General features: G+C 39.8%; 1 protein-coding gene across 1 annotated transcript in view; it reads right to left on the bottom strand.

Moving 5' to 3' along the window:
• Positions 1-23,194, bottom strand: part of LIPC (lipase C, hepatic type) — a 42,846-nt gene extending 19,652 nt beyond the window's left edge. The window contains exon 1 of the mRNA XM_086471345.1: positions 23,089-23,194. Within this exon, the coding sequence (XP_086327471.1) occupies positions 23,089-23,194 (106 nt within the window). The remainder of the gene's footprint in view (positions 1-23,088) is intronic.
• Between the last annotated feature and the right edge of the window lie 1,232 nt (positions 23,195-24,426).

Genomic DNA, 24,426 nt, shown 5'->3' with positions numbered 1-24,426 from the left:
TGATTCTGCAAAAAGAGGTCTTGCAAATACTACTAATAATGATAATTCCATATGGACCAAACTTAAATTATTTGTACTAAGTCTTGTGTTTACCTGTAGAAGCAGGTTAACCCAGGGGACTGACTTGGATTGAGTCACCCCAAAAGATGAGAAGGCATATGGTTTTCTTAACTATGGAATTTTTGGAGTCTCTTCTGAAATTTACAGATGTAATAGTAATGCTTTAAGACTTGTAAATGAAAACTTACTGCAAAGGTCTGGACGCTGGCCAGGGTTTGAAACCGTGAAATATCATATGCTTTTTTTGGGAGGGATCCAGAATCTAAATATATTTTTCTATATCACATCTGATTTGGCAAAAAAATACAACTACAAAATATCTGCTTCATACCAAAAATTTTGCCGAAAGATGTTGGGAATCATGACAAAGTACGGCAGGACTACATAATGTTAAGAGCAAAATTTTAATATTTGGTAGGTTATACATTTTAAATTAATCTTGCAGTACAGCATAAAAAATTTGATTAAAATTGGCATTCCTAATTAAGGAAAGTAGCTTTTCTGACTAAGAAAAATAGTGTTCAGCATCCTTCTTCTTGTCATGGAACTCTGCAGGAAGAGTTTCTCAACACGGTCTCGTTGAGGAGTGTTCAAGAGAATGTTTCAATGGCACTCACCTCATCCGTAGTCATTTGAAAAATTGATTAAGTAAACCTGAACAGAAGCTGAACTTTCGGCTGCGAGTATGTTAAGGATACTTGAAAATGATACCTGTAAGCATGCATACATGCCCCACTACCTGGACACTACGTATTTTTTTCTGATTGCCTCCTGACCCTTACTGCAGTGTCCCTTCATGTTCATGGATGGGTTTGCCTGAGCATTAACAAATCACCTGTATCTTTTGGATGGCTTTCACTGCTTTTTGTACATGGAAATGTCTCCAAAAGAGTGCTTCGGTATTGTGATGTTGTTTTAGTGTGACCAGTATCCAACACATTTAAGAAACAAATGACACAATTATTGTGGTCCCCAGAATTAGAGAATTCTGTTGTGAAATTGAGCAAAGGCAGCGACGTTTTAATGATTTTTGTTTGGGCCATGGAAAGTGGAATATATCACAGATCTCCTCATTTCCAATAGCCAGAATTTTATCACTTAAAAGAAGAGCTAATGACATGAAAGTGTTCAGGTGTCTCAGTTTGACAAACGCTTGCCTTAGAGCTATTCCTGCATAGTCGTTGGTGTTCCTATTGGATGTGGAAAATCTTCTTCGCTAGCCCCTTTTATTTTGTTTAGCAGTGCCTGTCATAACCTCCAGACTCTGCTTTCTAGGGAAAGCCATTTGCTGCAACTGACACAAAGAAATGGTAGAATGTGCATGATAAAGGACTCCTAAATCTGAAAATCCTGCAAAATTTAAGCAATACTGTGTAAAATGTAAATAAATTGTATGTTTCAATTGCTCCGTGTTTACCTAAGAATTTTATATCTCTTTGGACAAAGTTTCTTGTACAATAGCTGACACAAAATCAGGACTGGACTCCTGCTATTTAAAAATGTATCTAATCAAAAAGATGATGGGAATAGATTGTAAACATTAGGCTAGCATTTGTTTGCTTTTCTATTCCTGATTTACAGCGGTATCTTGAAGCAGGGTGTAGTGCATTCTCTGTTTTGTGGAGATTAGTAGTTAAGGTACTTGCATATAAGATGATTTTTATTGCTTCTGTCAGATCAAGGCTTTTGGATGCCATTGACTAACAGTTAAAAGTTCTGTCTCATGTAGTTCCTAGGTGAGAACTCTAAAAGATGGAATGGTTGTTTTTTTGGAAATCTAGGACTTTTTGCCTACTCCAGAGTTCCATGCAAGAAAAGGCAGTCAAAACTAAGGTCTGTAGATTCCTTGGTATATTATCATTGTGCTTACATTTTTTGTATTCTCGTGCAGTTCCTTTGTATCTTCACTCCCCCTAACTTGCTCACCTTGCCAAATGTAAAGCAGGTATCACTCACAAAAGAATGAATGGAAAAATAGCAAGCGAGTGTGAAAAATCTACAAAAATGAAATTAAAAATGATGAGGTCTGTTTAGAAAGAGACTTTTTGGGAAAAGCTTCCCTTTTTGTTCAAGTTTAAATGATTAATCTCAACATCAGATGCACTGTCTGAAAAGTATCACGGTTTTCTGAGCAGTCATTTCGTGTTTCTCCTGTCTTACACGCATGCATGCCAAAGGTAAGTCAGCAAACTCACCAGGAGTGTGGTTTGCACCCAAAGAGCCCTAAAGGGAGAGGAGAGGCCATTGTTACCCCTCTGATGAAAGCTTCGTGAAGCGTGCCATTCAGACTGACTGTGTGTTTCGGGGCTTTCAAATCATCCAGGTAACGCTACTGGTGGCTGGCGTTAGTGGCCCCTGGAACTGGGATAAAGATGTGTTTAGAAAGAGGCTGATGTAAGAGTTCATTGGAGCAGGCACCCTGTTTTCATCAGGGAGGCCATGATACTGTCAGTGGAAGGTGGGCATAGCACTTCCTGTGCAAAAACTAGCTCCTGGGTTACTGGGGATGATTCTGGCTGAGATTCTTCACCATTAAAGTGCAGAAGACTCTTTTTTTTCTTTGAAAATCAGACCCATCCAATGTCTAACAAAAGTCAGATTTCTAATTCTTTTCTAAATCATGATTAACATTGGGCAAGCTCTTTCTTTTTTCTGGTGTCTAAATACAGCTGATCTTTCCTGAACTCATTATTACCACTGCTATCATGCTTTGAAGCACTGTGGAAGACACAGTGGTCTGGGATAATCCCTAAAAACTCATCCTGCGGTTTAACAAAGGGAAGGTTGTTCTATTCTGCCCTCCCTGGACCTCCCAGGTCTGTGTTCTTTATTTACCTGGGCTATTTGAGGAGGGGGTGAAATTTGTTTGCAGATGTGTTTGGCAACTACAACGTTAGAACTGTCAGCAGAGATCCGTAGCCACAGCATTTTCTGGTTACTTCTATTCAGAATTAATTTCTGTAGGTAATGTCTTGTTCACTAATAGCATAACCATGATTTTAAAGTTATTAACATGTTAGTAAGGAGCTTAGACCTAGATGATATTTCTCCCTCTTTTTTTTTTTTTTAAAAAAAAAAAAATTAGTGCTTTCCAAAGGAGAAGTAATTTGAAAAAAATACCCAGCTTTGAATTCATGGTGCATACAAGAACTGTAAAATCTATTCAGAGTATTCAGTATAGATCATTGTTTAGTACAATTTGTTTGCTTCATGGCCTAAGACATAAAGGAATGCAACCTACTCTCAGAAGCTGCTTATATCAAAATAATTCATAAAAGACCCTTGTCAGTTCCTCTTAAATTATCTACTTATGGATCTCTTGCTGCTGTTTATTTGAAATTTCCTCTCTTTAATGCATTTGGGCAGGTGGTAGAGACAGACACAAACAGTTTCAGTTCCTCAGAGTGCCTTAAATGGGAGTATTTGGGGATCTGGAGAATAAAATGAGAACATCAAAACAAACGTCTTGCTACAAAACCTTGGAAAAGATGATGAAACAGGTTAAATACCATTTTTTGGTTTCTGCTTGTTGTGTGCCTCAGCTGTTCAGAGACTTATCTCTTCAGTCACCTATGAATCAAATAATGCACTTATGTTTAATGGTTTCAAAAGAGAGAGAAAAAAAATACAGTGTGACCTGTCCTTTAAGAGACAAAAATCTAGTATGTTACCCTTCTGCTTTTCTAATTTATTGTTTTATTTCCTCGTGTATTAGGGTATGTATTTTTATTCTTCTTGTTGCTAAATTTGTGTTTCTGTCATTGATTTTGAACACTGGGTTGCCTCAGAATTTTCCAGAGAATCACCTCGTTTTGATTCTTGTGCCTTACTCTTTTAATCTTTCTCTTCCCTGTAAACACCTTCATTACTGTGTGAAACTTCAAAACTTATTTTTTCACATGTCCTTTATTTAGAATCAAGTATTGAGTAATGGTTAGAACAGAAGGCAAAGAAGTAACACCCACCCCCCAGACTGTTAACTGTTCCTTTTGTCTTTTTATATCGAGTGAAAACTTCATGAAGGAATGCTGATTCTCAAAAGCTTGATGTCTCTTTTGTTGTCTGATTAAGTTAGGTAAATGACTTTTTCCTCTTTTCTATCCATCACTGTCCCGTAATTTAAAAATACTAGTTAGTTCTCTATTAAAAATAAAAGTTTAAGTGCAATAATCAACAAGCCTGTGAGACTGTTGTTACAAAGAATAGGGAAACCAGCGCACAAAGAAACCAGCAGTGCCTCTTGGTTTAGAACTCAACTGGTGGGTTCTGGGCTGATGCCCTGTGCAGAAAAATGCATCCAAATCCCTCTCTCCTTCTGGAAAAGGGTGCAGAAGGAGGCACCAGTCACACAACTATTGAACAGCTTGCATTATTTATGGGGTAACATACGCTGGCCTCCTAGTTTCCTCATCTAAAGTAAAATACTTCTAAATACGAACATTTAAGTCCTACTTATGCAATGCATAATTGCTAAATTGAAATTAGTATCTCAATGGTTTAATCTGACTTAATCTGAATTTTACAAACAAAAATATTTCAAAATCATTACAGTATGTCTTTCCAGGAATGCTTTGAACTAGCACATGATCTAGATCTCAGATTGTTACTATAAATTAGTGTTAACAAATAATTCTCTCCTCCATCTAACCAAAACTTTCATAGTTTCAGGTGAGATTTACAATCAGGTCAATGTTGGAAAAAATACTTTCGCCCTCTCTGAAAATGCTTCCTTTCAAATATATGTGTTGGTTCTGCTGAGGTGCTCAGATGCCTGATTTGGAGCTTCAATTGCTTTTTCTTGACAGCAAAAGCAGAAAGAAGAAATAGTCACTAACTGCCTGGGTAAAATATATTTGTTCATATGATGTTATCAGATAGAGGAAGGGGCAAATGAATAATGACAAATGTGAAGCCAAGTAGATTGGGCTTCTTCAGCCAGGAGAGCAGACAACTAAGAGTGATACGGTATAGAGGTCCGTAAAATCATGAATGGCAGGGAGAAAATAGAGGGGGGATCACTTGTATGTCCCTCCCAGCACAAGATGTAAGGATTATTCTAATGACAAGTATTTTGGTAGCTGAAGATGATGAAATGGTTCTCCTTGAGACATACAGTTAGTCTGTGTCATTTCTGTCTGGGTGTGATGGTGGGTGTTAAGCATTTATATAAGGTTAGCTGGAAACTGGGAGTGATACGTGAGAGAAACCCAGTGAGGATTACTAAGCACACAGACACCACCACTTACTCAGGAGATCCGTGAGCTGGAAAGGGTTGAGGATGGGGAGAGCAGATGGGGGAAGTGCTATATGTATATGCAAACCTCCCCTGCTGAGTGCATCTGCTTTTGGCCGCTATTGCGGGTGGTTAAACTAGATGGACCTTGGCTTTCACCCCGTACAGCCACTCGTAGGTTTGATGTAGAGCTACCCAGCGTTACTTTTAACTGAGATTTTGGCTGATTTGTGGGGGGTTTTTTGTTTTGTTTTGTTTTTGTTTGTTTGTTGTTTTTTTTTTAAGACAGAGACAACCTGTGAAAAACAATGGGTTTTGGAAAATATTTCAGTTGAAAACTTTTTACCCTCTTTACATCCAAGTTATCAGTGTTAATATTTGCTGCTGTTCAAAGTTACTACTTGTCTGGAAATACTTGTTAATTTTTAATAATTAAAAAAATGTTGAAATCAGCCTAAATATACTGATCAATTCTGATTTATGTTGAAATGTTTGGAGCTTTGATTTGCAATTTTGTTGCTGTCGAAGTTTTGGTGTTTTATTTAGATTGGTCTGGAAAATGTCCTTGGGATATGAAAATATTTTCCTGTTCAGCTCTAGTAAAAAGTCAAGTGAGCTCTTACCCTGGAAGAGGTGGACAAGAGCTAAACAGGAAATACAGATCAAAGGATTCAAAGCTGTACGTGTTCTTGCTTGTAACATTGTGATTCAGAGCATTGTTTTATTCAATTTTATTTCTAAGGACAACTACTTGTGTGCATATCCCATGGAACCATTTCACATACACTGACACTACCATGACAGGTGTAAATTTTTTTTTAAGAAAAAAAAGTCAGTCTTGCAAAAGATAAGACATTTTTGGAGTTGTATTTTAGGATAACTGTGCTGGAAGTGGGAGTTCATTTTCTTCCTATGGCACTACTTTTTTTGCTGTGTGATCCTGCAGTGAAATCCCTTGTGTGGTGCCAACTTGCGATGTCAGAAATTCAGCCTAACTTCTGGATCACAGCGTTCTGTAGGACGAGAAGAAATGAAATACATGCAGCAAGAATGTGTGTTTGAAGCTCAGGAGAAAAAAAATAATGGGGAACTTGCAAGAATGAGAAGATCACCATTAGCATCTTTAGAGTATTAGCACAGGAAGGCATTACTGAGCGAACCTCGCTTCCTGGGCCGTGGGACACCCCTCCAGGCCAGGCTGCTGCGTAAGAGCTGTATTTCCTAGAAGGCAGAGCTGAGTGGTGGTTGGCACAGTATTTGTCTGCACAGCCTGGTCTGCAGGGGGAGGTTGGTGAATGGTAGGGTTTGGTGCTAGCTCTGCCGCAGACTCCCCGTGTCAGTGTTAATGCTTGGCACCATCCTGATACTCAGAAATCCTGTCAGGGAGTTTGGAGAAAGGCAGTGGGAGACGAAGAGGTCAGTGTTGCAATGGAAAGGAGGGGGGAAAAAAAGGGGAGGGGGGGTGTGGAATTTGGATAAGGTTTAGCCTTAGGACTGTGCTACCAGTTACCAAGAGATGTGCCGGCTCTCCAGCACCAGGCAGCTCGTTTGTTAAGCGGGGGAATCTGCCCAGCTTGAGTGTAGTTAAATCCCAGTCTACCAACGTGGCCTTTGTTCAGTTGTAGGAATAGGACTAAACATTCCAAGGTCTCAGTCTAAGAGTGGTGACTTGGTACCTGATCCCTTAAAATTTTCGTCGTTCCAAGAAGTCTGTGTTTGAGAGGAAATATTGGGAAAATTTTAAGGGTATGTTCTTGGGAGCTATATTTTGCTTTAATCACCCTCTCCCCTTTCTTCTGTTTCCTTTTCTCTTGCCTCCAGATATGGTCCTGGTTTTTTCCATTGTGTCCTTTGTTTCTTTTGCAGTTTTTGTTAGCTTTTTTTGGTGGCGTTTTTTGTTGGGTTTTTTTCTCTTTTTTTTAATAGAGTTGTTTTATTTATACTGGTTTTGTCTGAAATCTGTAGTTAAACCAAAATAGCTGAGGGGAAATCCTGTTTTTCCTGCATATAGGAACTGTTTGCTTTGACAATCACTAAGTGTGTTCATCTAAGCAAGAGTTTGATGGTTTCACTTGTATAGTATCAAAAGGCTTTGATGATTTTAAGTGTATCCTGAATTTCTCCAAACTCATCTTTTGCAGTGGATGCCTGTAGTTATTTCTTCTAAAACCTCTGCAGTGCACACTTTACAAAAGTTCTCTGTGCAGTTATGTCTAGAAATGAGACTTCTTATCAAACATTTGATTTTTTTTTTAAATTAAACCCTTTAAGAGGAAATAAAATTTACTGTGGACATATTTGAAAGTAGATTCTGCACACTGAACCAGTGTTAGAGTTTTAATTGTTGCTATCATACAATTTTTGTTAAGGTTTTCCTTGTATAGAAGAACCGAGTCCAGATTATAACAACTGCTATTGCTTTAGTCATAGTCTACAAAAATTTCTTGAGTACTTTTGTCTAGTACTCTAGTACAACTCCCTCTTTTAATAAAGTGGTTACTCAATGGTGTCCTTCAAAGATTTGTTGGCATAAGTTTGGGGTGAGTGATCATCAAAATTGGTAAAGCTGTTCCTGAGCTCTGCAGGCGTTTCCAGGAGTCCTGTGAAAACTGTTGTGCCAGACATTATTTTGTGGAATATTTAATACTGCATGCATCGTACAGTGCAAAAGGTCATTAACAAGATTAACGGCGTATACAACTTTTATTAGGAATTTTATCCCTTTTACCTATAAGGCCAGATGCCTTTGCATGCTGTGATTCCAATCATAGAGACAAAATGTACAAAATGATCAAAGATGTGTTTTAAAAGTCATGATGCTAAGGTCCTGTAAGTTAGATAGCTAGGCAGCTGATTGTGTCCCATTCAAAGCCTCGAATCTCAATTTCAAGTGAGAGAAAGCTGCCTCTTGACAGCACTGCAAGGGCATGCAGTCCTGCCATTTTAGCCTGCTACTACAGTGACAGTGAGAATTTTGTTTCTGGGCCTCTGGCAGTATTTGGGGTTTGGGTGTAAAATTGCAACTTTGGGATGGGGAGAGAAAGAAATACTTGGTTTGTTTCCTGGTGACTTAAAAAATTGTAGGTTTTGAAGCTGTTCTGAGTCCAAAAATCTGGAAACTGGTAGCAGTAAATATGTATTAGAGGGCAGTAAAGTAGTACCTAGTGATATGTTAAGAGTATAATTTGGTTCATAATTATCTATTATAGCGATGTAATTTGTATAATTATCTCGCATAGTATTGTGTAAAGTGCATACACACACAGAAACATACAAATATATATTTAAAAATCTATTCATAATTGTTAGAGGCTATGTATAAATACTACAGTGCAAGTATGTACTTGATACAAGTATATATGACATTTCCCTCGTTATTATAGTATTTAATAGGAATGACATATTACTTTGGGCATTTGTATTGGAATGTTCAAGTGTTTGATATTCAGAGTCCGTACACCTAAAATGTCTATGAATGTTTCTGAATCTTCGCTGTGCATCCATGCATTGCTGAACACTTTCTACAGGCCCAGAGCATGGTTCTTATTGCAGGTGAAGGGCGTGCTATCAGAACAGCTGCAGTAGTTTGGATAACCTTGAAAATCCTTGTCTACCTACAGGGTGATCAAGCTAGTTTCTTTCTGAATCTTTCTCACAGTATAAGCAATGATGCCTGCTGATTTGAGCTGAAGAGGTGGTCTATTCAGCATATGTAGCAAAGGAATCTGTAATTACCTGGAGGAATGGAATCTTCCTGTGAGTCAGGATCTCTCATTTAAGAAGCTCCGTCTTGCTCTTTCCTGAGTATCTGTAGCTTGCTTTTTGCTATGACCTGGTGTCCATATCTGTATAGATGGTTTTACTGTTTAAGAGGCACTGCCTACTTGAAAAATGCATTCGTTAATGTAAACATTGTTCTGGAGACACAAATGAATGCGTGCCCCACTTAAAACCCAATAATTGACACCTTTCAACCTAGGAGGAGAAAAGATGTCATTTAACACTGTGATATCTTGAGCCTCCAGTAAAGACAAGTGGTGAGCACTGTGCTTTGAATAGCCCTTGCTAGCTTGTGCTCCTCAGCACCGTAACGGTTTGGATCTCTGGAGGAAAGGGACAGGCTGGCTTCACAGGGGCAGAGGAGGAGGAAGGCATGGGAGATGCTAGGACTGGAAGAATCCTCTCGGTCTGCTGGAATCTTCCCCAATTCACCTCAGTAAGACTGATCTGAATAAAGCTGGAGGATGTGGTTGGTTCATAGACATAATTTCTGGATCATCTTTCTTCAGTCAATTTGTTTGTGTTAAGTGTATGAAAAAAGAAATAATAAAAGATCAGATACCCATAGAAGGGCAAGCACCAAAAGCAAGAGACACACATGGGCTTTTTTTGGTTGGTTTTTGGGTTTTCTTTTTAAAAAGGATGTCTGCACAGATAAAAAGGTTGTTGAGCAAACAGTGACTAAAATGATGGACCCTTTCCTGTGTGTATCCATCACAGAAAGGCAGAGACTGATCCTTTAGACATGATTTCAGGAAATTATTTATGTTTGTCAACTAGCTTTCATTTTAATGGGTGTTGCAAGTACTCGGCACCTTATAGGACTGGGCTATTTGTTTTCTTAGATTTCTGTGTTTCTTGCTAGCCTTTAATCCTTTCAACTCGCTCTTCTGAAATCTGTTCTCCTTTCCTCCTTCCTTCTGAGCCAGGACGTTTTAGGTGCTGTTTACTCACTTGAAGCCTTGGTTAAGGTAAAGCAAGAACTGGTAAGATGATTATTCCTGAAAACTCTGTGATCAGGCTTTGTGCTGCGTATAGTTTTGGCCAGTTTTATAGGTAGTCTGAAAACTTCTCACTGAAGGCATCTGGAAGGAGGGAGAAAAGCCACGTTTAAACTAGGGGATAAAAGTATATGAGAAGTACAAAGCCTCATTCTTCAGGGCATAAGTAAACCACTAATTTCCTGGATAATTATTTTGTGTGGATGATTCAGTATTGATTTCTCTCTGACCAGACTTTTAGAGTATCTTTGGTTTCACTGTTATGTCTGTTCCTGTAGCCCTAGGTGTTTGAGCTTTGACAACAGTATGTCAGATTGAAGGAAATTTTGACATTCACTTTGTGTTGGATTATTTTTTTTATTTACATGTTTGTTGTTTATCAGTTGCAGAATTACATGAACCAAACTGTGAAGAATGAAGGTGCTTTCCGTATTTTAATACATCAAAATTGATGATCAAAATCACTGTGTTCCAAAGTGAATTGTAGTACAGTTATGTATTTGTTTTCTGGGACACATGAAAGCACATACGATTTTTTCAGTTAATATGTCTTAATTATAGACTGCTAAAACCTATTGCAAAACAAATGGGAAAATGAATAAATGTATGAACCGCAAGTATTATTTGAAAGTTTGGGACTGAAGATGCAAAAAGTGACTCCCAATAACTTGCACTAAGTAGGCGTTGTCAGCAGAACAAACTGAAAGCAAAGGGCAGACAAACGAAGGGTTCTGCGGGGGCAGAACAACCCAGGGACACTTATGCTGGCCATGATGGTTTTGGAGAGTTTCTGTCTCCCAGTCAGTCAAAGCCTTTTTGTGAACAACATGTTCCTGATGATAAAAACTATACTTTGAGCAAAAATTTTTCCCCATGACATTGTTTTCCTACTCGGGATGGGGGTTTATATTATAACTGTTCTCCATGTCCGAAGTGCAAACTGCCTTAATTTGTCAGCTGCCCTTGCTCATTCTCTCTAGACTCCTTCCAGCTTCACTAATGTATGAATATGTGACGAGAAATAATTTTCTGGAGTTTCTTTGATCTCTGCTTGTGATAGCTCATTGGGGAGAAATTTATCATAAATTAACTAAACCATGAATGAGCTGTTGAAATTCTTCACATGTTATTAGATTTGCTGGTGGATGGGTAATGAAACAGCCTTGTGTTCTGTCACTGACAGGGCAGCATATAGTGCAAGTGTGCTGAAGCCAAGTTTGCTTTGATCCAAGCCAAGATCCAAGTTTGCAAAGCAAACTGCATCTGCTTTAGTGGAGAAAATTCAACAAGCATGGACAATATTAAATTTTACTATACATTTGTGGGGTTTATAAGTTGGAAGTATGAAATCTTTCCAAAAGGAGTGTCTGTTTTGTTAAATGAGGTCTCATCTTCCAGGAGCAGAAATGTAGAGATTTTGATTGTGATGTTTGCTGAGATTAGAACAGAAAAATCTTCAATAAACTTAAAGGTGAGTGAGGATGGGATGAGTAAACAACAGATATATTAAATCTGACAGCCTGGAAAGCACAAACAAAAGAAGCAAGAGCTCGGTTGCCAGATGGTGAAAAGGAAGTTGTTCAGAGTTGATCACGCAACAGCAAGGGTAACAAAAGGCCTGAAAAATTTCTTTTGAAATCAGTGGGAGCTGAGAGTACTTAGTACCGTTCATGAGTGCTGACCAGTTTGTGGACTTTTACCTCAAGAGTTTTCTCTGCTGTTGTAGTGCTTAGCACGCTAGAAACGTGAGTCCACTGGACAGCTTTGCTTGCTGATCAGTGACATGGCTTCTGACTGCTAAACTGTTGTCAGCTTTAGAGTTCCTATTTCTTTCATGCCCAGGAAGTGAGAGTGAACTGTACTATATATGCACATATGGTGCATGTATATATATATATGCCACATACATATAATACATATATGGTATAAACCATATTACTACAACTGCTTTAGTGAAAAGGAGATGGCGATCAGCTGGCTAGTTAGTGGACCTCAGTCCGTGGGTGCTTTCCTGCAAGATTCACGTGAGAAGTTCATAGGAGGCTTGTCCCCTCTGTGAGAAAGGTTGAATTTGATTGTCGAATTTGGCTCCCTAATAAGTAAGCTGATTTTCCAAGTAGTCTGGTCATAGCTTAGAAGAAAAAGGACGGGTAGACAAGTGACAGTAGCTTTCAAATCTCAGTAAATCAGCCTCTGAGTTAGCGCGCAGACCCTTGAGAAAGGCTATCTCATGAGGTGCCATCACTTAAAGCACTGTATGCTTGACCATCTCTGAACCTGGATACTTTGCATATAAGTGATTAGTAATATTTTTTGGGAAGTAAGCAGTGGGGTATGCTTTGTGGGTAAAGTATTATCTGATTCCCTCTCTGACGTACACAGTAGCCTCTCCAAAGTCAAGGTTAACCTCTCTGTAGGCTCTGCATTGCCCTCTGCCACTTCAGTGTTACAAACTAGTCACCTTTGGGAACATCTCAGATAACATGAGGGTAAAATTAATCTTAATGTGTATTAGAAAAATTCTGATAGTGGTGATAGCTACTTAGTTTAATTGATATGGTGGCAGGCAATAACAGGCTTATAAAAGATTTTGGCTTTGAAAAAACGCATTGTTTTTGAGACTTCATTACATGAGAAAGAAAGCTTGTGTCTGATGTCCAAATTCTGTAGTCATCAATGCTGCTGAGTGATTCCATCTGTTTGTTTTTCTTGTACAGAAATAGTCACTGACCCACCAAGGAGTAGAACATGTTAGATACCTGGTAAAAAGCCAGGAGCAGCATCACTGATTAGATCCAATAGCCTTGTACAGTTGTTTCACAGTGGTTTAGGAAGAAAGGAATATGAAAAGAGATTATTTTAATTTAAAACATGGCAATCAATGTAAAAGAGAAACTGATGTACTTATGCCATGTCGCTCTTTCTAAGTGTAAATGATTAGGTTGAGCCTATCTACATTCTACTTGTATTTTAAGATGTTCATTTAACAAGTCTTTTTGGACTCTTACATAAATAATACATGTAATGTACACATTAGTACAGCAGAGTAATTTCCCTGAATGGCATAAATCTGAAAATTATTATTTGCATTCTAAGTGTATTCAGAGGCCTATTCAGAATAGGAGCCCCATTGTAGCAAATGCTACCAACCATCCAAGAAGATTAGGGGAACAAGCTTTTGTTCCCCTGAGAACCATATTGATTTAGCAGGATTTTTCATGAGCTTGGCTCATGTCCTTTTCATGTCCTTAAGCCTCACTTCTGAGGTCTTCAGGTACGTGTCCCTGTAAATTAATTTTGTATGCCCTTAAGATAATCTTATATGTTCAGATGGCACATTGGAGCTAATTTTTAAAAGAGATGCAAGACTGGATGTACCAAGAACCAACAAGAGAAGGTATATATCGCCGAGAGTGGAGGCATTCAGAATTAGAAGTTATTGCTCCTAGAGGTACTAGGTGGTGTTGGCACTAATGAGCTGGTGAGGATCTTTGTGTGAGGTTTGCTGGGCTACGATGCTGTGCTGCCTGTTGTAGTGTGCTGTGATGCCAGGGTGGGTGCCAGGATGTGCACTGTCATGGTTTGCTCTGCAGGGAAATAAAACTCATAAAGATTTTACTGAGATGTGTGCATATCGGTGAGGGTGGAACCCCCTGCTCCCAAGGCAAGGCCCAGGCCTGGTCCTAGGAGTTGTGCATCTGCGGAGGGGGAACAGAGCACTCCAGGGTCCCACTCCTCTGTTCCTGAGCAGTAAAGCTGTGACTCTTGACCTCATCTGATTTAGTTCACTCAGCCAACATGTGAAAATTCACTTTTCTTTCTACTGGATTAGTTTGCTGTTGGCTTAGCCAGCTAAAAAGATTCTTGGAGAGATTGGATAAGTCAGCGTAAGGAGTAAGAAAGAAATGAGATCACAGAACTGCTCAGGCAAGTGCTCCCAAAAACTCCAAATGTGAAAATCAAAACAGAGGCAGGACACGTTTAAAGACTTAAGCAAAATGTTTCTCACCCAAAAGCAGTGATTGTAGAAAAAATTACATTTTAATTTGTTCAATATTATTCTGTGAAAAATATCAACATAACCCACTCGAATCTTCCCTTATTTTTCTATTAGCATAAGAAAAAAGTATTTTTGAAAGTGCCTGGAAAGCTGATTTTGTAATCTCTGTGTTCATTTGACTAGCACAAAGTATGTAGGCTCAGAAGTTAAAAATTCTCCAAATAATTACAGACCAATTGTATTTGGGCAACAATGTGAGACTTCGTAGAAGTGGCTGGGAAAACCTCGTGAGACTCTCAGAGGACAGCTGGAAGCACATTCCTCTTTAATGCTCGAGAAGGGACACAGCAGAGCCAAAAAGTCTCATGAATGCAATATGGGGGAAAGGAATGGTTCTCAGTCCAGAAATTGCAGTTTCATACATTCACAAGCCCAGAAGAGAGATCAGTGGCCCAGCTGAACAGCCAGATAGCTGGTTTTGCTGCTTGGTGAACAGCTGCCCTTGCTGAATATGGCAAGCCTACAAAAAGCACTAGAACAATGTTGGAATGAGAGATTTTTCCAGCCCTCCTGTGGCAAATAAAGGCATCAGAAGATGCGTAATCAGAATTACCATGCGATCATTTATGAGAACAGCTGTGTGAGTAAAAACCTAATGGTCATCCTTTCGCCACTCTTGCCCAAGGAGCTGCATTCAGGCATGCAGCAGAAGGGGAGGAGGCTGAACCGTGGGCTTGATCTTGTAATACCCTGGGCGGGGGCACTCCACAGGGCACAGCAACAGCTGGGTGCCGCTGCAGATTAGAATCTTGTAAATACGGTTGTCTGCAAGTGCGATGAGACAACAGTATCTGGAGAGAAGGAAGCCCAAGTGCACAACCAAGGAGATTACCTTTCTGTGCAGAATTGGATTTCTGCCTAGGAATTCAGCTCTGCATTGTCCTCTTAACTACTCTAGTTTGTCAAAAGCTGCTTTTCCATATTCTGCATAGGTGGTGCATGTAACGCTGTAACTCGTGCTTCTGACTTTGGTTGGCATGTTTTATCCAGTATCTGGGAAAGAAAGTGGGACTGCTATTCATATGTAAAGAGTTAGACACAAAATGGGAGATGTTGTATAAAACAGTATAGAACCGTAGAACAGTTTGGGTTGGAAAGGACCTTTAGAGGCCATCTAGTCCAACCCCCTGCAGGGAGCAGGGACACCTTGAGCTGGATCAGGCTGCTCAGAGCCCTGTCCAGCCTGACCTTGAATGTTTCCGGGGATGGGGCTTCTGCCACTCCTCTGGGCAGCCTGTGCCAGTGTTTCACCACCCTCATTGTAAAAAAAAAGTCATCCTTGAATCTAGTCTAAATCTACCCTCTTTCAGCTTAAAACCATAACTCCTTGTCCTATTACAGCAGGCCCTGCTAAAAAGTAGTTGAAAGTCCTTCCAGAAGGACTTCTTTCTTTTCGCTATATATAAATCCACTTTGCAGTTTAAAAACATCTTTTCTTTTCTTTTTAACTTTTGTAACAATAGAAACAAAGCTATTTGGATGCAGTTTCCTTTGTATCCAAGACCCTGAACATGCTTCAGAATGTACAACTGTGTTGCAGAAAACCGGTGCTTTAACACTTGTTACAAAGGAGCGTATTACAGCAGTGGACAGGCATCCTTGTCTGCATCCATCTGTACCAGGGAAGAGGTTACCACCTACAGCTTTTTACCACCTCCCACCAGCCAGAGATTACCACCCTTACTGTTCTGTTGCCAGTGCTCCAATGTTGGATCATTGCCTGTTTGCCTCAAGGAAGATCAGCCAGGCTACCTCAGATCACCAATTTTAGCTGTTTAAACTACCCTAATTTGTGTTGCTTGAAACAAATTAGGGCTTACGTGAACTGATCTACTGCCTAAGTTGTTTAAAGGTGGTTGCTCTCAGAAAACGGTGGAAGCTGGGGGAGTGCTACAGGCCATTACCCTTGACTAGAAACAGGATGTTTGTTCATGGCCTGGGACACAAGCATGATCCAGTAACTTCCTGAAGACTCCCTTACTGAATTTTTCTTGATTCCTTAGGATTTCAAACTGGAGGTCAGGCTTGTGTGTAATCCTCATTCAGCCCTACTGTGGACATTATAACCTTTTCACTGTAGTATAAAGGTATAGAAATTAGCTATAAATAGACAGAACCTATGCATTTTATTGTCAGCATCTCAGCAAGCAGTAATATTAATTTATCGAATTTCTGTAGCCAGAAATAATATAAAATTGTTGCCTTTTATTATATGTAATATATAAATATTATATACAATATGTAAAATACAGAAAGGTCCATAATGATCCAAATGCCCTCTTCTGTGTAAATCATCATTTGGTTCATCTTTAGTGACCAACCTGGTAGCACAGTCAAAAGGGTTACACAGATAAACAGAATTATTTGTCTCTGAGGGTCCTGCCTGAACACCAAGTAAGTAATTTATTGATTGTTATTTAGCACTATGTTTCGGTCCAGCTTAGAATCCTCAGAGCTAAAGTTTTACATAAAGTTATAATATGTCATAGTTTGTGTGGCTAAATCACAGAAAGTGGTGATATAATATACCCAGCCAGAACATTTTGTTTTCAGTGTCTCCTCTCCAATTCAGTGCATCATTTCCTTTTCCCTCTGGCCCACCTCTTCAGAGCTATGATAATATCCAGTAAACATTCATACCAGTTTCCTCATTTTTAAGAAAACACATTGCTTTTAATATTTGCTTTAGGAAATATTTGTAGCCTCCTATTGTATTGTGCTGTTTTATATGGATTGAGCAAATCCACATGTCCAAATACAAGATTCAAATCTTCTCTGTCCTATACCAAAGCAACCAAACATAGTACAGTGACATGTGTTTTATTAAAAAAGATGGTGTGCGTACTGCTGCACATAGGAAATTCATCCTGGAGTTGGAGCAAGTTCTGGAGCTGGGGACTCTCCAGTCTCCCTGAATGTCTCCATGTATTGACACCCTGAAAAAAAAATAAATCATCACCTCTGCTAGCTTGGTCATTATAACTGTGCGTGATAAGAAAAGTGATCTCAGAGTGGACACTGCTTTTTAGGCTGGAATAATGTGAATGTTTCAATGCCAGCTGCCAGCACTGCCTTTGTCCACTGCAGAGTCAGCTTCAGCCAAGTTTCTTCTCATTTGCGTGTGCATCTCGGCTGAAGAATGGTAAAAACCAGAAAATAAGCTGAGCTTCACCAGCATCCTAATGGAACCAAAATTTCCTCGCAGCTGGTGGTAGGCCAGTGAATACTGCCGAATGAACCCCACAGCCCTGTGACAAGGGGGTGCCTACTGAGACCTCTTCACCATCCAGTGTTCGGGTTCTCCTTGGAGATCTCCATTGAAAAACACAGAAGAAAATCTATAGGAAAAAACCCGGTCTGTTCCAATAGTGTGACAGTTCTTTTGGGGTTTATCAAAGGCTCATAAATTTAATGGAATCAGCATGGACACTTGGACACATAATTTCTAGCTATGGAAATCTGCAAAGACTATTCTGCCCTTTACTGACAGGGAATACTGATAGCAGAAACATTCTGTAACATCTTCATATTGCCATGAGGAGAGGAATATGCATGAAGTGCATTCATACTCATATCTGCGACAGTGTGGGAATTAATGGTGTGGTAACAGAGAAGCAAAGGTCTGAACATCCCCGTGCCCTAGCTCAGCATGTTGGACTCTTCTCTGTGCTGCTGGATTTTATTGTTCTCTCTACAGTACACATCATGCATCTCAGTTGTAATAACCGTTTTCTTTCTGTTCTCTAATCAGAGAAGAAATGAACACAGGAGGGTTTTTAGCCAGGGAGTTATGGGTACTCTTTTGCTTTCTTTAAAAGCTAACATAACAGATTTGATCCAAGAAGTTCTAGAATTAATAGAAAAGCTGTTTTTCAAGATTGGTAAAATGCTATTTAAAAAAACCCAACAAAATGTTGCTAGCAATAATTTTTGCACTGTGCGACCAGACACTTGAAAATTTTATTTTTCTCTGTACAGAGTCTAGGGGGGAAAAAAGGGTATATTTGCACCTAATTCATCACAGATATAGTTCTTACGAGACTGATACTATTGGGCAAGAGAATTGGTGGGTTCTAGGGGAAAATCTTGGTTAGTGAAGAAAACAAGGAAGGTAAGTCTGACTTAGAGACATGTAATTATGTAGATAGACACCGGGTTAGTAACTTTCACTGTTGATAATGACATTTGGTAATGAGAGCTGTTACTTCCCAGCAAGAAGTTTAGGATAATAAAAAGCTGTGAATTGATTTGACTTGACATATTTAAGAAATGTAAATTTTACAAGAAAATACTAAATGAGTGAAGTCATTGTACTGTAGGTTCTACTATTTCCTTCTGAATTCCTTAAGAATTTTCTGGGAATGTTGTATAAGTGTTTCTCAATAGGATTTGAGGAGGTAAGTTTGTCACTAAACCAGCTATTTCCATGGTTATTCTGTAAAGTCTTAGTAATTTAAGTGACCTTGCTTTAACCTGAAGAAAGAAAGAAAAAAAAAAATCACTTCCATCAACAACTGAGAGTTGACGTAACGACCTGGATGAAGGGACAGAGCACACCCTCAGCAAGTTTGCAGACGGTAGAAAACTGGGAGGAGTGGCTGAGACGCCAGAGGGCTGTGCTGCCATTCAGTGAGACCTGGACAGGCTGGAGAGTTGGGCAGAGAGGAACCTGATGAAGTTCAACAGGGGCAAGTGTAGGGTCCTGCATCTGAGAAGGAATAACCCCACACACCAGTACAGGCTGGGGGTCGATGTGCTGGAGAGCAGCTCTGCGGAGAAGAACCTGGGAGTCCTGGTGGACAGCAAGTTGACCATGAGCCAGCAATGTGCCCTTGTGGCCAAGAAGGCCAATGGCATCCTGGGGTGCATTAAGAAGAGTGTGGCCAGCAGGTCGAGGGAGGTTCTCCTCCCCCTCTGCTCTGCCCTGGTGAGGCCACATCTGGGGTACTGTGTCCAGTTCTGGGCCCCCCAGTTCAAGAGGTATGGGGAACTGCGGGAAAGAGCCCAGCGCAGAGCCACAAAGGTGATGAAGGGGGTAGAACATCTCCCTTATGATGAAAGGCTGAGGGAGCTGGGCCTCTTTAGCTTGGAGAAGAGGAGACTTAGAGGTGGGGTAACCTCATCAATGTTTATAAATATGTGTATCTGATAATAGATAGTCCATGTGCCACTGTGTTGAGTGCTGGTGAATATTACTTGCTTCTCAGGCTCCTGTAGCTGTCAGCTGGAGATATATCACACGTTTTCCACGGGGGCCAGGTCAGTTGTTAGAAATGAAAGTGAAGCCATTTGTCCTCTTTCTTTTTCATTTCATTTTGCAGCACCGTCACGGACTTTGTTCAGATTTATGGGAGGCTGCCTAGACTAAACAGCTGGCATTGCAAGCAGCAAAAGTCACTCTCTAGTCAGTTCATTCTGAATTAGAGCCATCTATTACCCCTTTACAGTAAGTTAAATAACTCCCATAATTTTCCGCTACAGATTCACATAAAGGGCATGTTATTTTTTTAAAAAGAGGAATACATTTTCTTTTACCTGGATCTGACAAATCTATAAGCAAAACCTTCCATTAACTAAAGGAAGAGTTTCCTTTATTTTGCACAGGTTCTCTCCTAACCTTTCAGGTAATTAACTGTAATTATGCTGCTATGTAATTATAGTGTTTATATTCGAAGTATTCTGAATTCTAACTTTATGCAGCAGTTATTCTGGCTTTTCAGTAGATCACTCTTCTGTGGTGCTGTGCAGTCCTGAGGTAGTGCTCTGTGTTGTAGCCACCTTTTGGGGCATGTCTGTTGAAATGTAGGGAGAATTATTCCTTAAAATGAATGTTCGTTTTGTCCTAAGTGTACCTCTTCACAATCTTTCAGCTTTATTGCTTCTTTTATTAGCAGCTTTGCGATTTACCTGCACAAGGGCTTTTTGGGAGTAGAGGTAGGGGTTATTTTGATTTTTATTAATAAACGTAATGCTCTCACACACAGGTATAAGCTTCTTTATGGGGACAGGCTCTGCCCCACATGCATTTTGTAGCTGCCACCGTAGCTGGACAGACTTTTTCAGGACAATTAAAATAATTGGTTAACGTAAGAGCTTTGCACTTGGTTATACAGCCTCTGTCATAATAACTCATTTTATAAAACCATCCTGGAAGGTGCTTCCCACCCTTGCCAGATGAACTTTCCTAGTCTGCCACACTGAACTGACCTGGAATTTTCACATCGACATATTTTTGTGTCTATTTCCTGGTATATGAGACTGTGAACTTCAGAACACACTGGAATTTTCCCAGAAATCATGAGAGAGATCACAAGGGCAGGGCAGCATTTCTGATGGGGCTTCAGTATGTTTGCAGTTCCAACGAGAATCAAGTGGAAATGAAATAAATTTGTCCAAAATTCTTAACCTTCCAATTTAATTTTAATTGCTTTTTATCTGTTAGATTCTTTTATGTCATCTGCAGAATGGTTCCTGGTGGAACTGACGCATCTTTTTCCTTCATGTGTGCAGAATAATTCCTGGGTCCCTAATATAGTTCTCTAAGCTCAGCTTTTACTGGTGCATTTCAGATAGTGAAATGTTACTTGTCTGAAATACAGCCTTGAAATATTTGTGGATGAGAAAAATATCTTTTAAATATTTTCTTCCAAATTCTAGATAGAATTAAAATATTCTTTCTTATTATATGAGAAGTGGAGAAAAGAAGGACTATAAACTTGCCATTAGAAAATGAAATTCTAGTCCACATTCACCTACCTCTTTTGTCCCTGACACAAAGGTGAAAGAAGCTAACCTTGTATGAGGCCAGAAGTTCTCAGCTGAGGTCTGACAACCTATTTGTATTTCTGCTATCCTGAAGTCCAGGTGGAAACAGAGTAGTCTATGGTTGGTTTATAATCCTTTAAAGGGATATTACTATCTGCTGTAATGAAGAGCAGCTCCCAGGCCAGTCTCTGTTGGGTGTGGCATGAACGTAAAATGGGGAAAACAGTGAGAAAATCCTCAGATTCCTCGTTCTCTTTCTCCAGTAGGTTATCAATAAAACGTAAAAGCTGTCTAAGTCGTCATTTTGCTACAGTCAGTTCTGTTTGGACCATATATTCCTTTGGACAGGAACCATGTCACATAGTGTGTCTGCACAAAATCCTCCCGAAGGGCGGAGGCTGCCTAGGGCTAGGTGTGGGACAGCAGCAGCCGCAGACCGAAAGAGCTTCTGCTAATTCAACTCCTTTATTCCTTCAATCCAATAGCTGTTACATTCTGTTGAATGTCGTTTGGCAGTAGAACATACAAACGAGTTCACTGTCGCGTTTCGGCCTAGGGCAGAGCGCTGTTCGCTGGTGCTCATCATCCTAAACCTCCCAGGCAACAGATAACAGTTGAGTCAGTTTTCCTCATCTTGTCTCTGCCAGATGTGAACGTGTCAGCAAGTAAAGAGTTTGACCAGCGTGCAGGGAACGTGCCCGGACCACCCGGCATGGTTCCGTAGGTGGTAGGTAGGGTGTAGGTGTGAAAACGCAGTGCTCACATCCATTACAGCGGCAGCCTGTTGGCTTAACTAGTGCTGTGCTTTGCTCTGTGCCACTTTGGGAGGTGACTCCAGCTGGAGGCATAAATTAAACGTCAGTATGTCCCTGAGATAGGCATCAGATCCATTAAGAGTTTAACTCCTGTCTCTGCTTTATTAGTTTTGGACTAGACATGCCTAGGGCATGTTCACTGAACGTCATTCGTTTGATCCAAGTGCTGTAGCAGTCGTGCACGTGGTACTGGAAGTGAGCGTTTAAGGGAGGTGCTGCTGACTCACAGACCTGTCAGATAAAGCAGCATTCGGAGAGGACACCATAGCTGACCTCTTTGCCAACTTGAATACAAAGGTAACTTTGAGTAGGACTGTGCAGACCGAATGTGTTTATTGCAAAAGAAGGCAGAGGATCTTGTGGAGAAAGAAATAGGGAGCTTTGAAGTTTGCAGTCACAGACAAGCTTCAAGTTACTTACGGGATGTCTAATAAAACTATTGCTCAGCAAAATAAGGAGTTTGTTTGGAGAACCCTCTATTTGTATTCTCCTGTTTGTCATTTAATCTAACGGTAAATTCTACACTTTGGGAATAAAACATATTAGTACATGGGGCAATTTGACGTGCATCACAGGAACTGTTAGCTGAGGCAAATCGTCTGTGGTGCGTTGGAGAAAACAGCACCTTGGCCAAAGAAACAAGAGAACTGGAATCTGAGCCAGTGATAGAGCTGAAATGAGAGAAAAACATCTCTTCAAACACCAAACCTTATAGAGGATGCTTAAAATTTGCCTAGCTGGTTGGGCCTTCCTCTAAAAACTATCCTGCAACAGATTAATTAATGCAGACAAGCTTTTCGGTATCTTTCTTCTTTTTGCGATGGAGACAAATCAGTTTCTTTATAACAGCTTCTGATGTTTCAGACAGTCAGAGATTATGACAGGCTGAAATACTTCTCTGTATTTAATTATCATGTTTTTAGTTTGAATTTATCAGGAGACTGGTTGAGTAAAGTCTGCAAAATTTTCAGGCAAAGGAATCTTCTAAAAATAAAATGTTGTTAGCAAGATATTCAGTGTGCATAAGATGAAGGAGTTTATAAATAGGTTTAGGAAGAATTGAGCTCATTTAAAATAAATCAAAGATGGATTTTTAGGGATATGGCTACGTTTCAAAGTTATTTTAAATGAGCCAAAACCCTGACTGCAGAGACTTTGTCTCTTTCTTTCTGTGGCACCAGCTATTCTCCAGAGCCCTGCAATGGAAGGGAATGATACGAGAAAGCATGTGTGGTAGAAAGCAGGCACAGAGCTGTCTGCCAGCAGGAATCAAGTGGTCTGTCTCACCCAACGTTAATGTGCAGCTTCTCTCTTACTTTTTTTTTAATCAAAGAAGTGTCAAATGTAGCCTCCCTTAGAAAGAACAGGGCGTACCTGAGTGGGGGTGGGTCAAAGGAGTCAGTCGGCTGGGCGGGTGGTTCAGGGCAGGAAGGTTTTCCAACGCAAGCTGCGATGGGGGCCGTGCCTGGTGGAGGGACATGGTGGGGAGCAAGGGGTAGCTGGCAAAGAGATGGATTCAGTGTAAAACACTCCGTTGTCAGGCAGCTGTGTTTCTAAGGTAAAGGGAAATTTCTTCAAACAAAAATTTCCCTTTGAGAAGGTGGAGATGATTCTGTATAAACATTTTTATAGACATACCATCAAGGGAAAGAAAAAAGGAGAGAGAAAATGTACATGTTGCTACTAGGAAAAAAATGCTTTTCTGATAACGATAATTTCTCAACAGAATCTTACTGTGCTAAAAAATTGTAAAGTGCTGTATCTAATTTCTTGCCACTTGTTTTAAGTTTCAGCCACCAGAGTGTAAAATTTGTTTAGACATTGTAAACAATATTTAAAAAAAGAACTAAATTGTATAGATTAGATGTAACATAGTTTAAATCATGGAAGTCCTGCTCAGCTTGATAGCCACTCATCTTAGTAACGAGACCTTTTAAAGTTGCTTTTGAATGGCAACCGATCTGGAAATGCAGAAGCCACAAAAGAAGCTGACCTGTTTCCAACTTCTGAGATTGTTTTTCACATTTTGTGTTGAGTATATTTTAGCTTGAGAGTCTTGTTAATGCAGTCGCCTAGGTTGACTGTTAGGATGTTGTTTGAACAATTCAGTAATGATGGCACCGTAGTTAACTAAGGAAAGAGGTAGGGTTGCTTTAGGACATTGTTTTCCTAATTTTTTCGTAGGTGATAAAGACAACAAGACGGTTAGATAGCTCAACATTAGAGATTTAGCATGAAAAGCAAAGTCTGAAATTCTGTAGTTGTTTGTTTTCAATGTACTTAAGAATCCCCTGGATTTTCTTGCTGCCTTTACTATGCTGACCCTCCAGGTTCACCAGGAGACGTACTGCCTGACTGGAAATGTCAGACAAATATCAGAGTATGCCAAAGTAGTTTCATGTAGGGTCAGATTCCTCCTCTGAGCTAACAGCTGTTGTTCTAAAGTATATTTGATGCCTTAAACATTTGAACTGATATATGATAAAAGTATGGGAAAAGTTCAAAGATGTTACGGCAACGTAGGGCTCTCAGTGAAAGTGATTTAGAGATAATGTGAATAATCCTTACTAAGTGAAATTGTGAGTGAAACGCATTAACATTCATACTCAGCTGAGTTTTGTTTGGTTATAAAAATTCATTATACATTTGGTTATTTTCATTTTAAAGTTGTTCAGTGAACAGGGTAGTACACATGCCTTCTAGTCTCAGGAT

The sequence above is a fragment of the Leptosomus discolor genome, chromosome 11, assembly GCF_034619465.1.
Source record: "Leptosomus discolor isolate bLepDis1 chromosome 11, bLepDis1.hap2, whole genome shotgun sequence".
NCBI lineage: Eukaryota > Metazoa > Chordata > Aves > Leptosomiformes > Leptosomidae > Leptosomus > Leptosomus discolor.
This window is presented reverse-complemented; position numbering and strand designations above follow the sequence as displayed.